The following is a 17,171-nucleotide window of genomic DNA, read 5'->3' as shown; positions in this document are numbered from 1 at the left end:
GCAGAGAGAGAGGGAGACACAGAATCGGAAGCAGGCTCCAGGCTCTGAGCCATCAGCCCAGAGCCTGACGCGGGGCTCGAACTCACGGACTGCGAAATCGTGACCTGGCTGAAGTCGGACGCTTAACCAACTGCGCCACCCAGGCGCCCCTTGAATGGTGTTTAAAATGCAAACAGCAAAGCAGCACCAAATCAGCTAGACCATCCAGAGGCACAGATCTTTGGGATAGCATCTGGACCCTAAAGCACCAGCAGGACATTTTTTTTTTTTTTTTTTTTTAACTTGGGAAACCAGCTAAATTGCCCCCTTGTGTCTCAGGTCAGGATTCCTGAGGGGTCTGCCCCATAATCCACAGGGACTCTGCAGTCATGGCATTCCCACGTGGCCTAGAATCCTGTGCACAGGGGGCTTGTGCACAGAACCTGTCCCTCTGGCTTGAGGAGGGCCCAGGGGTCTGAAGGCCCCTCCTGGCTATGCCTGCCCCATCGGCTTGTCAGTATGGATGCTCTGAAAAGATGTTCAGGGACTCACCAGGCCTATGGGAATAACAAGAAGAGAAGCCCAAGGACTAAAGGCAGGAATGCATGGGTAGACCAGGGGCCCAATGGTGAGGTCTCTATGAGAGATGGGAGACGTGGAACCTGGACAAGGAGGCTGGTGGGTTGGGGAGGGTGGGAATGCCAGGCTGTGCATGAGTCTCTAATGTCATACAACGTCAAGAGAATTTGGTCTCCACCAAAGGGGTTAAGGGTCAAGCTTAGGTGTGTGTTCATGGATCTGGCTCTGGCAGCTCAAGGGTGGGACTAGACAGGTGTTGGGAGGCCAAGGGGCCCAGGAGGAGGCTGTTAGGGAGAGAGGCCTGCACCTCTTTGAGCAGTGGGGAGGGAGAGCTAGGCAGAGAGGGGTGAGGGAAGAGGGTGGGGTGGTTCTGGGCTCCTGCCCAAGCGCTGGGGAGATGGGGATGGTGACGCCCTTTACTGAGCTGGGTCATATGAGGCAAGGCCAGTTTCAGGGCAGGAGATGAACACACCCAATCTAAGCTGCCTTTGGGACATCTGAGCTGAAAGAGAGGTCCATCCCCACAAAAGGGATCTGGACCTGTCAGCAAACATTTGTTGTGGCCACAACTCAGGAGAGCTTGGAAATAGGTAGAAGAGGCAAAGGGCCCAAAGAGAATGCTGGAGGACAGCAGCATTTGGGGGTCATCAGAGGATCCCCCAAAGAACCTTCCAGACAAGCCCAACCCCAGAAGAGGTAGGTGTCACAGTACCATGTTTCGCCTCCAGGGAACCAGTCTAAGGGTTTTGGAACCTACTTATCACCTCCCTGAAGCCCTGGATGTACTGGCACTCTCCCCATCCAAAGGGTCCACGTATTCCTGGACAGTTGGGTCATCACTACCTGGGAAGAGACTCCAGCAAGCCTCAGGGAAGGAGACAGACAGAGGGGAATGGATGTGAGAGGCTAGCTTGGATGGGGGCCTGGAAAAGGAGAGCCCAACTTCTGGCTCACTCAATTCTCCTCACCACTCACAGGACCTGGGCCTCGAGGGGACCCTCCTCACCGACATCCTCTATAGGAATGTGGCCTTCCTCAATCTGGTGGACCCTATCTCCCATGACCTGCTCGTGAACCTGGCCCGTGACCTGCAGTGCCCCAAGACGGTGAGGCCAGTAGGCATGGACCTCAGGCTGGGCCGTGTGGCTGACAGGGGCCAGGAATGCCCAGGGCTGGGGGCTAGGAGCCTCGGTCCTCAACTGGCTTGCTTTGAGGCCTTAACCAGGTCAATGTCCTTCTCTGGGACCTGATGGCAGTTTCAGTGTATTAGGCTGGCAAGCACCTGGAACAGAGGTGAGCTATGCTTTCCTACACCTGAAAAGCTGTGTGTTGCATAGGCCTGCTTCCTGAGTGGCAGCACTGTGTGCCAGGACCAGGGACCCAGGCAGGAAGTCTTATGGGGATGCTGTGGGACATAGAATGTTCTGACAAATCCACTGATGGAATCAAACTCCAAGCCTCTGCATTCCTGGGGCCAGAAGAGAGCCACCATAGGCTGGAACCCCTGTCCACATGTCCCCATCCTGTATGGATACACTTGGGGATGAATGCTCACTGCTTCCCATAGCAGTGTGAACCATAAGCAAATCCTTCTTCATGTTGAATTGGCGTCTGCCACTCCATCACCCCTCCTCCCATGCCACCACATCTGCTCCCAACCCCACTCTACATCCTGCCACAAGCACTGAAGGTCCTGCGCTCCTGACACAGCCACCAGCCCCCATCCCTTAGGCCCAGTGAATCCCTGTGCAAAACAAGAGTGCCCACTATGGGCCCTGCCAGCTCTGAACTCCTACATCTATATGCAGGCATCACCAAGGATTCTGAGGCTAGCCTAGGGCTATCATAGTGACTGCCAGGGCTTGCTGCCACTGTGTGTACGCTCTGTTAACAGAGGGACAGGATAAAGAATGTGCTGGGTAGTGGAGCGTGCTCAGTGCCAGCTTTGTGGAAAGCAGAGCATCCCTGTTTTTCCGCCCCAAGCTAGGTCTCTACGAGGGCCCACTCAGGACCAGAAGAGAGCCGGGTGGTGGTGATGTAACACATTGACCCTCCCAGCCCTGGCAGCCAGACCCAGGCCCCACGGGCACGGTCTAGTTTTGGAGAGTGAGAGGAAGAAGAGCATGCTGACCTGGCTTGTTCCTATTCCCTGGGGGTGGCGTCAGTGGAGCAGGGCTCCCTGGAGGGGTCTGGTCCTGCCTCCCCCTGTGGCGAGTCCCCCCGGAGCGCTGAGGGTGGGCAGGGAGCCGGCTGATAGCCCGAGACACTGGCCTTGGGCCTGAGGACAGTGAACAAGGCCCCATTGTCTAGGCATCCTCCCGCCGGGCACTGCGGGCCTCAGACCAGCCTGTCCAGCTCCCAATGGGCAGCCTCCCCTGGCTCTGTGCCAGGCCACAGCCAGGGTGGGGGGTGGGAGGGGGAGGCTAGTGGGTAGCTCAGTGATCCATGATGAATCATGTGCCGGAGCACACACTTGGATCCCAAAGGCCCAGAGGGGCATGGGAGGGGCTCGGCCTCATCCTGACAACACTGCCTCCTTACAGGACTATGAGCTCTGGAAGTCCTCGGACAAGATCTGCCGACAGCTCATCTACCACCTCACCCCTCACTCCAAGCGGCAGCGAGGATCCAGCCTGCTCCAGAGGAAGACCCAGAGCTGGTAAGGGGAACCCAGCCACAGCCCTGCCTCGTGGCCCCTTAGGGTCCCTTCCTAGGCTGACATGGAGAAGCAGCTCAGCAAGAGGCTGGTGCCTGAAACCCCACCATGTGACCCCCTCACCCTTGTCTGCATCACAGCTGTGGAATGCCCCCAAGCCAAACTGCACCCTCTGTGTGACCTGCCTCCTGCTTTTCGCTCACCTCTCAATCCCTGGCCTATCACAGGGCCTGGACGATACCCGGACCAAGATAACCCCAGCAGGCGTAGCAGGCGTCAGCTGAATCCTCACACAGGCTGTGAGGGAGGCAGATTCTGGGTCATGATTCCCATTTTATAGGGAAGGAAACTGAGGTTGGGAGAGGCAAAATGGCTTGCCTGAGGCCACACTCTGCCCTCATGTTCCTACAGCTCTTTGAAAAGCCTTTGCCAGGCAGCCTGAAGCCGAGGCCTCCGCAGTGAGCCTAGTAGCCTGCTCTGCCATGGGGTCCCCTTCCCAGTCACTCCATCACCATTTTGTGGCCAGACTCAGCCTAGTTACCTGCTGCGGACATCCAGGTTGAGGGACCTAGAACCACAGCGCTGGTGCTCTCCCCTGCTTGCTCCCTGCCGCACCTCTGCCACCCTTCCCCTCCTTGAGCCTGGTGGTCCATGATGAGCCCGGAGCCCATGAGGTTGTTTCCTGCCGTGGTGGTTAAGGGCCCTGAAGGTGGTCCCACTACCCATCTGCCTAGTGGTCCATGTTCAAATGACAGGAGAGACCTAGAGGGAGGTTCGAGGGGCGGTGGAGGACCCTCCTCAGTCTCTAAATTTCTTTTCTAGCTTGGAACACAGGGAACCCTTCACTGCCCTTCACCTTCCACCTGCCCACCCCCACACCTCCCAACACCTCCCCTCTTTCTACCCTGGGCCTGTCCCCTCTCTAGCCCTCAAGACTGGGGGGACAGCCGGATACCCTATCACCCTCATAGGAATGTCTATCTTTACCCTTCTAAGGAGTGACCTTAGAGGAGGCATGGGAAAAAAGGTGAGGGCAGGAGTCAGAGCACCTTAATTTGAAGACCCAGTACCCTCGTAGTGGTGTGCGAGCATAAAAGAGTCCTATCACCTCTATGAGCATCATTTGCTCCTCTGCAGAATGGGATAATCATTCTTACTCAATTAGGTTGGCATAAAAATAAGTGAGACAATAGGTACAACAGGTGTGGTGATGCAGGCACACAGGAGGTTTTTATAATAATAATAGCTCATGGAACCTTAACATGTATATTTATTCCTCACAACAGCCAGGCCCTCTTGTCACCAAAGGAGAAACTGAGGCTCAGAGAGGTTCCAAGAATTGCCCATGGCCACCCACGTAGAAAGTAGCAGTTTGATCCCAGCTTGGCCTGATTGTAGGGCCCAGGCCCTGCCACCACTGAGGGCTGCCCCAATGGGTCATTGTCTACAGCCAGTAGGGACCTGCCTTGGCCATGGACCCTTGCTCAGTCCATCTTTGCCTGCAACCTTTCCACAGCCTCAAGAGCAGCCTCCAGGTGACTCAGCTGGCTGGGGAGACCGTGAACCTGTCGGGGATTCCACTGTCGGCGCGGGATGTGCAGCACATTGTGCGCTACCTGGGAAACCAGGGAGCCGGGCTCACGGTGCTGGACCTGAGCTTCACGGGGCTCAGCGATGAGCTTCTGCGCCTGCTGCTACCCAGCCTCTGGACGCTGCCCCGCCTCACCCAGCTCCTGCTCAACGGCAACAGGCTGACGAGGGCCACTGCCCGTGAGCTCACTGAGGCCGTCAAGGACTCCACCAAGTTCCCCTCGCTGGCCTGGGTAGACCTGGGCAACAATGTGGACGTGGCCTCCTTGCCCCAGCCCCTGCTGGTCGGCCTACGCCGGCGGCTGAGCCAGCGCACCTCACTCCCCACCATCTATGAGGGCCTGGACCTCGAGCCTGAGGGTAGTGAGGCCAGGGCCACCTCTGCTGCCTCCACCTGGGGCTCTGCAGCTGCCGAGCCAGGGTCGGAGCCCCAGGCCTGCTGCACGAGGTGACCTGCCACCACCCTGGCTGCTGCTACCTGACTGCCAGTGGCACATGGGATGGGGGATGATGGAGGCCTTCTAGGTCCCCAGAAATCCAGTGTAAATACTCAGCCTGGGATTAAGGGGATGGAAGGAGAATGGGTTCACCAGAGGCTAGATGGTCAGCCCAGGATGGAGTCTCAGACTTCCCTCAGCAGGAGGGCCCAGAACCTGCTGTGCCGATCCCACAGTAAACAGAGATGCCCCCCTCTGCCTCAGCCTTTCTGCACCATGGACCTCAGGGCCACTGAGTGCCAGCTTGCTTCTGGGGTGGGGAAAGGGGTGGCCAAAGACTCAGGGACACTGCACACCTGAAAGGGAGGGACCAAGCTCTCACTGACTTACCCCAGGTATTACTCCCTGAGAAGACACCAAGGTGTAGGGGTCAGGTCCATCTGTGGGCTGGGGAGTTAGGGAGTTAGGGGAGGCCTCCAGGGACCTCGCCTTCACATCTGGGTGGGGCTTGGAGAGGAGCAGTTGGGAGGGCACAGAGGGGCAAAGCTCAGACTGGAGCCCCACAGCAATCTTGGGCCTGAGCCCAGGATGCTGACCTCCCCACCAGGGAGGGCCCCTTGGGCTGAGGACAAGACTGTGCTGACAGGAGGCAAGGTTCATCTCCCACAGATGGACAAGTGCTGCCCACCACCCCTAGGACCCCCCCCCCCCCCAGGCTCCCTGTACTGAGTCAGTGGGGAACTCCATGGGGTTAGGAGATACCTTAGACCAGAGACAAAGGGCTTGTGTGTTCCCTCCAGGCCCTGGAGGCCCGTGTGCACAGTCCTCCCCTCTGGGGGACTCCAAGAAAGCATGCAGGACGTGGGGGTGGGTACATCCAGCAGCAGGGGACTTGGGGTGGAGCATTCCGAGGGCTTCCCAGGGGTAGTCTGCTCCCAGAAAGGGGCTATCTTCCCTCCCCACAAGGACCATCAGGGCAGGCTCTGGATCAGAAGCCTAAAGCCATGGTCAGGGGTGCCTGGGTGGTGCAGTCGGTTAAGCGTCCGATTTCAGCCAGGTCACGATCTCGTGGTCCGTGAGTTCGAGCCCCGCGTCGGGCTCTGGGCTGATGGCTCAGAGCCTGGAGCCTGTTTCTGATTCTGTGTCTCCCTCTCTCTCTGCCCCTCCCCCGTTCATGCTCTGTCTCTCTCTGTCCCAAAAAAATAAATAAAACGTTAAAAAAAATAAATAAATAAAGCCATGGTCAGCCTCACAGCCTTGTGCGGAGAGCTGGAGTACAGCCCAACTAGAAGTTGGACAGGGCAAAGACAAGGAAGGAATTTGAACGTGTCTGGGGGGAAACTGAGGCCCAGAGTGGGGAAGACAGCAGCCTAAGTCTCCCATGCAGAGCCAGGTCAGGTCTGGGGCAGTGGGGATCCTCACAGATGAGGAGAGACCTGGAGGCAGAGAAAAGCCCTCTGGGCCAAAGAGAAGGTAGGACTCTCCCGGGCCCACCAGCTAACCCTCCTCCTCAGTGGGGCCCACGGGGGACCATGAGTCAGCACGGATTCCAGGCTGGCTAGATACGCAACAGCCCCTTGAGTGAGAAAGGAGATGACCAAGAAGGGCGAGGACAGGGAGGTGCTGAGTTCCAGGACCAGGAAGGAGGTGGGGAGGAAAAGGAGCTCCCTTTCTACTGCTGGCCCCTGCCAGTCTGGCTGCTTTTGGAGAAACCTTTATCCGGAGGTGGTGAGAAGGGTGTGGAGAACACCAAGTTCAGCCCAGCTCTGCTCCTGACTTACTGTTGGGACCTGGCCAGGGCCTCCTCTCTCCCTGCCTTGGGTAAATAGGACTGCCTGTCCATAGTACCTTCCAGCTCTCAACCCTCCAGCCTGGGGTCCTGGCCCTGTCAGTCCTCCTTGTTTTAAAGACACGGGCTTGCCCATTGTGCTCTTACTCTGGAACAGGGGGCTCAGGCTCCCCAGAGCAAGGCAAAGTGGGGTGGGAGATGAAAGGGGCCAGCTTGGAGAAGGATAGGGAAGCCAGCCTTGCACTGGGCAGGCTTGTAAGTCCGTCACAGGCAGGCAGCAGTGTTCTCCTGTGACTCCTTGCTGGAGAAATGCCAAGCTCTCTGGCCCTCCTGCCCCCCTCACTCCCTGCCCACCACTGGCCCAAATCCAGCCCACAAACCTTGAACGTTGCCGCTGGGAGAGACTCCTACCGGGATGGTGTGAGGACCTGAGCCGGGTGTCATTAGGCGAGCTCTGGGAGAATTCAGGCAGCGGCAGCTGGTCTCAATCTCCCCGCCTCTCAGACGGAGGCACGCAATGCAATAGCTGAGCTAGAGCACAAAACAGCTCAAGAGAAGAGGGTTGGCTTTGTTGCCAGGCAGGTGTCCACAACCCCTTCACGTGCCCTCATGTCAGGGCCTCACGGCCACCAGTGAGGCTACTCTACAGGCAGGTACACTCCAAGAGGAGGGGGCTTGTGTCTCTCAAAGCTTGGTGGGCAGAGAGGACACGCCAGGCGGGCTCCAGCCCGAGTTCCAGACCCAAGAGGAAGCAGGTAGGCCTTGCCCAGCCCCAGTCTTGGAGGCAGACAGACTCAGCCTGGTTCTGGCTCTGTCACCCACTGGTGGTATCCTCTCAGGGTTCGTTCCTTCATCTTGGGAACCAGGTATATCAAGTCTCCCCTTGCCCTGTTGGAGAGAGCATGATATAAGGTTTGGAAAGTGCCTGCTACGTGGGGGGCACAGGGCAGGCACTCTTCAGCGTCAGTGGGGCCTCCACCCAGGGCTCTCAGAATGGAAATGGCAGGAGCCCAAACCTTTGGGACTAGAGCCGAAGCCATGCATTTATTTGGAGGGCACTTCTGTAGCCTTTCTGTTGGCAAAGTATTGTTCTGATGGCTTTACGTTTCGTTAATGCTCTTCATACTTATGAGTGAGTAAACTGATACACGGACAGGTTAAGTGATCTGTCCAAAGTCAAAGAGCTAGAAACCGGAGGAGCCGGGATGTGAGGGGGAGGCCCACATTGTCTGTGATGCTACCCCCTGCCTGATGCTGCCTATCCCACAGCCAGCCTGGGGGCTGAGGATTCACTGGAACTCTTGAGCAAGCCTCTGCCAAAGACACCATTCGATACAGGAGACCATCACAGTGCTCTGATGGCAGACGTCCTGCTGCGGGAGGGACCCTCAGCCACATTGCCCCTAAAGCAGGACCAATCAGGACCTCTCTGGGCCTGTTGCCTCGTATACAAAATTGAGGAGGGGGGAGGGGAACAGTGAGGATCTAGGCTTTGCCCTCTTCCACGACTGAAAGGGACAAATGGGGAGTGGGTTCAGAAGTACTCATCAGACCAAGTGAAGCCCAGCCTCATACTCAGGGGTGCGGGATCCATGCCCACATCAGACAGTCTGGGACAACTCCAGCTGCCTTCACCTCTCTGGGCATCAGCCTCCTCAAACCTAAACCTGCCTTGCCAGGATGTTAAGAGAATCAAAAGGAAACATGTAGAAAAGATACCTGTGCAGGGCTTGAACTCAAAAACTATGAGATCATGACCTGAGCTGAAATCAAGAGTTGGACGCTTAACTGACTGAGCCACCAGGCACACCTTCAATTTTTTTAAATGTTTATTTTTGAAAGAGACAGAGTGCAAGTGGGGAAGGGCAGAAAGAGAGGGAAACACAGAACCTGAAGCAGGCTCCAAGCTCTGAGCTGTCAGCACAGAGCCCGACATAGGGCTCAAACTCACGGACCACGAGATCAGGACCTGAGCTGAAGTCGGACGTCCAACCGACTGAGCCACCCAGGCGCCCCTTAATTTTTAAAAATTGTATCATTTTGGGGCGCCTGGGTGGCGCAGTCGGTTAAGCGTCCGACTTCAGCCAGGTCATGATCTCGCGGTCTGGGAGTTCGAGCCCCGCGTCGGGCTCTGGGCTGATGGCTCAGAGCCTGGAGCCTGTTTCCGATTCTGTGTCTCCCTCTCTCTCTGCCCCTGCCCCGTTCATGCTCTGTCTCTCTCTGTTCCAAAAATAAATAAACGTTGAAAACAAAAAAAATTTTTAAATTGCATCATTTTTGGAGCACCTGGGTGGCTCAGTCGGTTAAGTGTCCGGCTCTTGATGTCAGCTCGGGTCATGATCTCATTGTTTGTGAGTTCAAGCCTTGCATCGGGCAAGGCACTAACAGTGAGGAGCTTGCTTGGGATTCTCTCTTTCCCTCTCTCTCTGTCCCTTCCCCACTCTCCCTCTCTCAAGATGAATAAACTTTAAAAAAAATTAAAAAATAAAAAATAAATTGTATCATTTTTAAAAATAATTCTTCATTGTAGTACCATTGAAATATAATAGACATAACAAATGTTACAATTTATAGTGTACACTATAGTATATTTTGACTTCATGAAACCACCACCACAATCAAGACAGTAAAGATATCTGTCATTTCCAAAAGTTTCCTTGCCCCTTGGTAATGTATCCCTCCTGCCCCTCCTTGTCCACCCCCTTCCCTAAGCAGGGGGGGCCTTGACCTGCTTCACATTAGTTTGCATTTTCTAGAGGTTTTTTTTTTAAGTTTATGTATTCTTTTAGTAATCTCTACACCCAACATGGGGCTCGAACTCATGACCATGAGATCAAAAGTCGACTGCTCTTCCAACTGAGCCAGGTACCCCTACAGTTTTAGATATATGGAAGAATATGGGGTGTATTTTTTTTTATATGACTTCTTTCACTCAGCATAATTATTTTGAGACTTCCATGATGTTGCCTACATCAGTAGTTCCTCTTAATTGTTGAGTAGCATTTTACTGGATGCACGTACCACCATTCATTCCCCTGTCGATGGATATTTGGGCTTCCAGTTTTTAGCTCTAACAAATGAAGCTGCTATGAATATTCATGTACAAGGTTTTGCATGAACATATATTTCCTTTTCTCTTGTGTAGTGGTATCTCAGTGTGGTTTTCTTTTCTTGTAATATGATTGCCTGCCTGGTTTTCCTTATTAGGGTAATGTTGGTACCCTGCTCATAGAATGAATTGAGAAGCTATTCCCTTCTCTACTTTTTTAGGAAGAGTTTGTGGAGAATTGACATTATTTCTTTCTTACATATTTGGTAGAATTCCTCAGTGAAGGGACATGGGCCTGAGGTTTTTTTGTAGAAGGTTTCCAGTTACAATACCAGTTTCCTTAACCGAAATAGGACTATTCAAATTAGTTACATCTTGAGTAAGCATTAGTATGTTGGGTCTTTTAAGGAATTTGTCCATTTCATCCAAGTTGTTAAATTTGTTGGCATAAAACTTTTCATAATATTTCCTTTCAATATCTGTGGAATCTGCAGTAGTCACCTCTCTCATTCCTGAGATTGGTAAATGTTTATTTTTGAGAGACAGAGAGAGACAGAGCACAAGCAGGGGAGGGGGGCAGAGAGAGAGGCACAGAATCTGAAGCAGGCTCCAGGCTCTGAACTGTCAGCACAGAGCCCAATTCAGGACTCGAACTCACGAACCACGAGATCATGACCTGAGCTGAAGTCAGACACTTAACCGACTGAGCCACCCAGGCGCCCCCATGTCTTTTTGTTGTTATTGTTTTTCTTTCCTAATCAGTCTGGCTACAGGTTTATCAATTTTATTGATCTTGTTAAAGAATCATCTTTTGGTTACATTGATTTTTCTCTATGTTTTTTTTTTCTGTTTTCTATTTCACTGACATCCATTTTGATCTTTATTTCTTTTCTTATGCTTCCTTTAGATTTTATTGGCTCTTCTTTTTCTAGATTCTTAAATGAATCTCCTTGTCTGGTATTAATATAGCTAAGATAATTGATCTGAGACCTTTTTTAAAAAATGTTTTATTTATTTATTTTTCCGAGAGAGAGACAGAGAGAGAGCAAGTGGAGAGGGGCATAGAGAGGGGACAGAAGATCCAAAGCAGGCTCTGCATGACAGCAGCAAGCCCGATGTGGGCTTGAACCCTTGAACCATGAGATCGTGCCCCAAACCGAAATCGGACATTCAACCGAGCCACCCAGATGCCCTCTTTTTTTCTAATACAGATGTTTAATGCTGTAAATCACACTCCTCCCCCTGCCACCAAGTTCTGTTTTTGTGGCATCCCACAATTTCTGATATGTTCAGTGTTTCCATTTAAAAGTCAGTTCAAGATACTAATTTCTCTTTTGGTTTCTTCTTTGATCCATGGTTGTGTGTTATTTTGTTTTCAAATATTTAGAGATTTTTCCAAGGATATTTCTGTTAATGATTTCTAATTTAATTTCGTTGTGGTCAGACAATGTAGTTAGCATGGTTTTGAAGCCTTTTGAATTCTGGTAAATGTTCTGTGTGCACTTGAGAAGAATGTGCACTTGAGAATTCTGCTTTTGTTGGGTGGTTCTATTAAGTGTTAATCAGTGGGTGATTAACCCAACAGTGGTGTTGGGTGGCTCAGTGGGTTAAGCATCCGACTCTTGATATTGGATGGGGTCATGGTCTTGCAGTCGTGGGATTGAGCCCCAAATCAGGCTCTGAGCTGAGTGTGGGATTCTCTCTCCCTCTCTCTTGCCCCTCCCTCATTTATACTCTCTCCTCAAAATAAATAAAAGAAACATTTAAAAAATTAAAAAATAAACATTAATCAAAATCAAGTTGACTACTATATCTTTGCTCGTTTTCTGTCTACTTCAGCTATCAACTATTGAGAGGGGAATTGAAACCCCTGACTGTAATTGTGTCTATTTCTTGTTGAATTTTTTGCATCATGTATTTTGAAGCTTTATTAGGTGCATAAATGTTTAAGATTATTATGGTTCCTTGACTAATTGACTTTATTATCATTGTGAAATAACCATTATCCCCCATATTTCTTGCTTTGAAACCGATTTGTCTAATATTAATATAGATATAGCTACTCCAGCTTTCCTTTGATTAGTTATTAGAAAGGGTATTATCTTTTCCCATCCTTTTACTTTTAACCATTTGTGTCTTTATATTTAAAGTGTGTTTCAAAAAAAAAAATAATAAAGTGTGTTTCTTACAGGTACATGCAGTTGGGTCTTGCTTTTTAAAATTTTTGTTGGGGCACCTGGGTGGCGCAGTCGGTTAAGCGTCCGATTTCAGCCAGGTCACGATCTCGCGGTCCGTGAGTTCGAGCCCCGCGTCAGGCTCTGGGCTGATGGCTCAGAGCCTGGAGCCTGTTTCCGATTCTGTGACTCCCTCTCTCTCTGCCCCTCCCCCGTTCATGCTCTGTCTCTCTCTATCCCAAAAATAAATAAACGTTGAAAAAAAATAAAATAAAAATAAAATTTTTGTTTATTTTTTTATATACATATATTTTTATTTTATTTATTTATTTTTTATTTTTATTATTTTTTCAACGTTTATTTATTTTTGGGACAGAGAGAGACAGAGCATGAATGGGGGAGGGGCAGAGAGAGAGGGAGACACAGAATCGGAAACAGGCTCCAGGCTCTGAGCCATCAGCCCAGAGCCTGACATGGGGCTCGAACTCATGGACCGCAAGATCGTGACCTGGCTGAAGTCGGACGCTTAACCGACTGCGCCACCCAGGCGCCCCTATTTTTATTTTTTAGAGACAGAGAGCATGAGCTGGGGAGAGAGAGAAAGAGAGAGAGATAAAGAGAGAGAATCTTAAGCAGGCTGCATGCTCAGTGCAGAGTCTGACCCAGGGCTTGACCCCATGACCTTGGGAATCATGACCTGAGCTGAAATCAAGAGTCAGACGCTCAACCAACTGAGCCACACAGGCATCCTGGGTACTGCTATTTTATTTATTTATTTATTTATTTATTTATTTATTTATTTATTTATTTAATTTTTATTTATATATGAAATTTATTGTCAAATTGGTTTCCATACAACACCCAGTGCTCATCCCAAAAGGTGCCCTCCTCAATACCCATCACCCACCCTCTCCTCCCTCCCACCCCCCATCAACCCTCAGTTTGCTTTCAGTTCTCAACAGTCTCTTATGCTTTGGCTCTCTCCCACTCTAACCTCTTTTTTTTTTTTTTCCTTCCCCTCCCCCATGGGTTCCTGTTAAGTTTCTCAGGATCCACATAAGAGTGAAACCATATGGTATCTGTCTTTCTCTGTATGGCTTATTTCACTTAGCATCACACTCTCCAGTTCCATCCACGTTGCTACAAAAGGCCATATTTCATTTTTTCTCATTGCCACGTAGTATTCCATAGTGTATATAAACCACAATTTCTTTATCCATTCATCAGTTGATGGACATTTAGGCTCTTTCCATAATTTGGCTATTGTTGAGAGTGCTGCTATGAACATTGGGGTACAAGTGCCCCTATGCATCAGTACTCCTGTGTCCCTTGGATAAATTCCTAGCAGTGCTATTGCTGGGTCATAGGGTAGGTCTATTTTTAATTTTCTGAGGAACCTCCACACTGCTTTCCAGAGCGGCTGCACCAATTTGCATTCCCACCAACAGTGCAAGAGGGTTCCCATTTCTCCACATCCTCTCCAGCATCTATAGTCTCCTGATTTGTTCATTTTGGCCACTCTGGCGTGAGGTGATATCTGAGTGTGGTTTTGATTTGTATTTCCCTGATAAGGAGCGACGCTGAACATCTTTTCATGTGCCTGTTGGCCATCTGGATGTCTTCTTTAGAGAAGTGTCTATTCATGTTTTCTGCCCATTTCTTCACTGGGTTATTTGCTTTTCGGGTGTGGAGTTTGGTGAGCTCTTTATAGATTTTGGATACTAGCCCTTTGTCCGATATGTCATTTGCAAATATCTTTTCCCATTCCGTTGGTTGCCTTTTAGTTTTGTTGGTTGTTTCCTTTGCTGTGCAGAAGCTTATCTTCATAAGGTCCCAGTAATTCACTTTTGCTTTTAATTCCCTTGCCTTTGGGGATGTGTCGAGTAAGAGATTGCTACGGCTGAGGTCAGAGAGGTCTTTTCCTGCTTTCTCCTCTAAGGTTTTGATGGTTTCCTGTCTCACATTCAGGTCCTTTATCCATTTGGAGTTTATTTTTGTGAATGGTGTGAGGAAGTGGTCTAGTTTCAACCTTCTGCATGTTGCTGTCCAGTTCTCCCAGCACCATTTGTTAAAGAGACTGTCTTTTTTCCACTGGATGTTCTTTCCTGCTTTGTCAAAGATGAGTTGGCCATACGTTTGTGGGTCTAGTTCTGGGGTTTCTATTCTATTCCATTGGTCTATGTGTCTGTTTTTGTGCCATGGGTACTGCTATTTTAACTCAAATCTGACAATCTCTGCTTTTAAATGGGAATGTTTATACCATTTACATTTAATGTGATTACTAAATGTGATTACTAATTACATTTAATGTGATTATTGATATGGTTAGTGTGGTTATTGATAGGCCATTATTTTTTTCTCTTTATGAAAAAGTATCAAATTTATTTCAATATCTAGTTTTATTTTTAAATTAAAGCTGTTGGACAATTTTTTTGTAACTTATAATTCATTATCAGAGGTGAGGAACATGTGAATAAGCTATTATATACTGACAGCAAATAAAATTCTTAGACTATGCACTTATAAAAGCCACATGTAATAGTAAAAGTTCCAGTTATACTAGTTACCTGAAGGAAATATTCTTTAGCTCTTTATTGCTAATTTTAACACATTCTCATTTTGATGTACTTTACCTTTTTCACCCAATTACTAGTATGATGAGCAAAGTTTTTCCAAATGTTAAGCCTTTCTTTACCACTTATGAAATATGACTTACTACTTTTTAAGACTTCCATACAAGAAATTTGAAATTTTAATTTTTACCATGAATCTATTGGATCAAAAAGTATAGAACATCACTACTAAATAAGGTAAGACAAAGAATAGAATAAAAAACACAAACGTGGCATTTATTTAATCAGCAAATTATCTGATAAGACATTTTAACTACTTCACATTTCTACTTAGCACAAGAATAAACTGGTTCCAAGGTACCACAAGGTTTGGCATTTTTACTGCAAGCGTTTAAGTCATAGTGTTATTCTACTCAACAAGACATCTCTAAGAAAATGGCAGTGTTCATAAGTACAAACATGGTTATATCTGGTAGGTGGTATTCTTCATAGTCAATATGAGAATTCTTTATAAAATTAGATTTTAAGAAATGCAGAATATCTGAATAATTATCTCAAAGGCTAAAATGAGAAAAATGCAGAACACAGAAATAGTCATTGGTTAATATTTGGCTTTGAAAAAGCCAGAAATGATTCTATTCCAAGAAATAAGCAATAATGATAAAAGATATAATAATTAATATACTATATGTCTTAAAAGGCTTAAAAGCCAAAGCACACTTTCTACATCAGGATAATTCTGATTTTTAAGTTCTTAATTTCCTTCGTCCACAACACGACCCTGTTCTAAGCCATTATTTGAATAGACTTCATAATGTAGGGTCATTTTCCACAGGATGCTTTCATTACAGTACATAAACTGCAAAATGGCAAATGACTAAGTCAGTTATAAAGAATTTATAGCATAATAAATGCCAATTTACAATAACCACCAACAGACTTCTACACCAAAGCCTAAAAGTTGCTGCAGTAGAAGTCATAACTAACATGATTCTTCCATGTGCTCAGACTTTACTACAAATTACTGTCATGAAAAACAGAAAAGAAACCTTAGTGGGTCCTTCCAAAACTGCATAATTTTCCAAACGATTTACCTCTGGTTGTACAGCCTGCTCATTCCTTAAGTGCTTATTCAGTTATTTAGCTTTTGCAATATTTTCTTGACATTTTTGTTTCTTCTTTTGGTCCTTTTCCCTGGCCTCAATCATCTTTCTGGGACACTATGGCATTTACTAGAAACAATGGTGTAACGGCCAAAATAACTGTTGTAAGGAAGCCATATGGGTCCTTTGCAGCCCAATCCACAACATACTCAGCCCAGGCCTTTATATCAACCATCTTCATAGTTTTGTTTGTTTGTTTTAAGTTTATTTCTTTATGTTGAGAGAGAGAGAATGCGCACAAGCAGGGGAGGAGCAGGGAGAGAGGGAGAGAGAATCTCAAGCAGCTTGCATGCTTAGATTTCCAACCCATGAACCTTGAGATCATGACCTGAGCTGAAATCAAAAGTCAGATGTTTAACCTACTGAGACACCCAGGTGCCCCAACCATCTTTGTAAAGGTCTTGTGCTTGAGTAGTGATCTCCAACTTTGAGATTATTAGTGAGCTGATTTCAATTTCAGATGACCCTTGCTTGTTTGTCTTCTTTAGCTCTACCATACACTTGTGAGACAAGGTTTAAGTTCTGTGTCTTCTTCCTTCTGTAAAGGGTCCACCAGCCTTAATCTCCAGATGCACGCAGCTCCAAATGGTATTTCACCACCATCAGCATGTCTCCTCCATCCTTGTTTTTCCCCTTGCTCATTCATCCTTCCCTACCGGCCCCACCAGCCTCGGGGGCCAAGTTCACCTGCCCCCCCCAGCCTCCACCACACCTTGGTCCACCCACACCATGGCTGCCTCTTCAGGGGACAGGGCAAAACCACCGTGGTGGCTGCCACCAGCCTCTCCTACATCACAGCCGGGACCATGGGCTCGGAACCCTCAGTAGGCCATTACTGATGGCCTATCATCTTGCTATTTATTTTCTATTTGTCCCATCTGTTCTTTTTTCCTCACTTCCTCTTTTTCTGGCTTTTTTAAAAGAATACTTATGAATCCATCATAAATCTCTACTGGCTTAACTCTTTTATTTTTTAAGTTTATTTATTTTGAGATCGAGTGCACATGCACGTGAATGGGGGAGGGGTAGAGAGAGGGGGAGAGAGAATCCCCAGCAGGCTCTGGGCTGAGAGTGGGGCTTGAGCTCACAAACCATGAGATCATGACCTGAGCCCAAATCAAGAGTCAGAATGCTTAACGGACTGAGCCACCCAGGCATCCCTCTTTTTTTTTTTTTTTTTTA

The 17,171-nt window shown here is 48.6% G+C and overlaps 1 protein-coding gene and 1 pseudogene across 1 annotated transcript; one reads left to right on the top strand and one right to left on the bottom strand.

Annotated features, from left to right (window-relative positions):
* The first annotated feature begins 1,175 nt into the window (after positions 1-1,175).
* LRRC75B (leucine rich repeat containing 75B) lies at positions 1,176-5,500 on the top strand. The gene is made up of 4 exons (XM_040443460.1): positions 1,176-1,254; positions 1,462-1,664; positions 3,102-3,217; positions 4,731-5,500. The coding sequence occupies exons 1-4, from the start codon at positions 1,176-1,178 to the stop codon at positions 5,254-5,256; spliced, it is 924 nt and encodes a 307-aa protein (XP_040299394.1). The 3' UTR covers positions 5,257-5,500.
* A 9,582-nt stretch (positions 5,501-15,082) lies between these two features.
* LOC121010157 (small integral membrane protein 15-like) lies at positions 15,083-16,277 on the bottom strand (annotated as a pseudogene).
* Positions 16,278-17,171: the final 894 nt, after the last annotated feature.

Source organism: Herpailurus yagouaroundi, unplaced genomic scaffold (assembly GCF_014898765.1).
Source record: "Herpailurus yagouaroundi ecotype Mexico unplaced genomic scaffold, PumYag 191, whole genome shotgun sequence".
Classification (NCBI taxonomy): Eukaryota; Metazoa; Chordata; class Mammalia; order Carnivora; family Felidae; genus Herpailurus; species Herpailurus yagouaroundi.
This window is presented reverse-complemented; position numbering and strand designations above follow the sequence as displayed.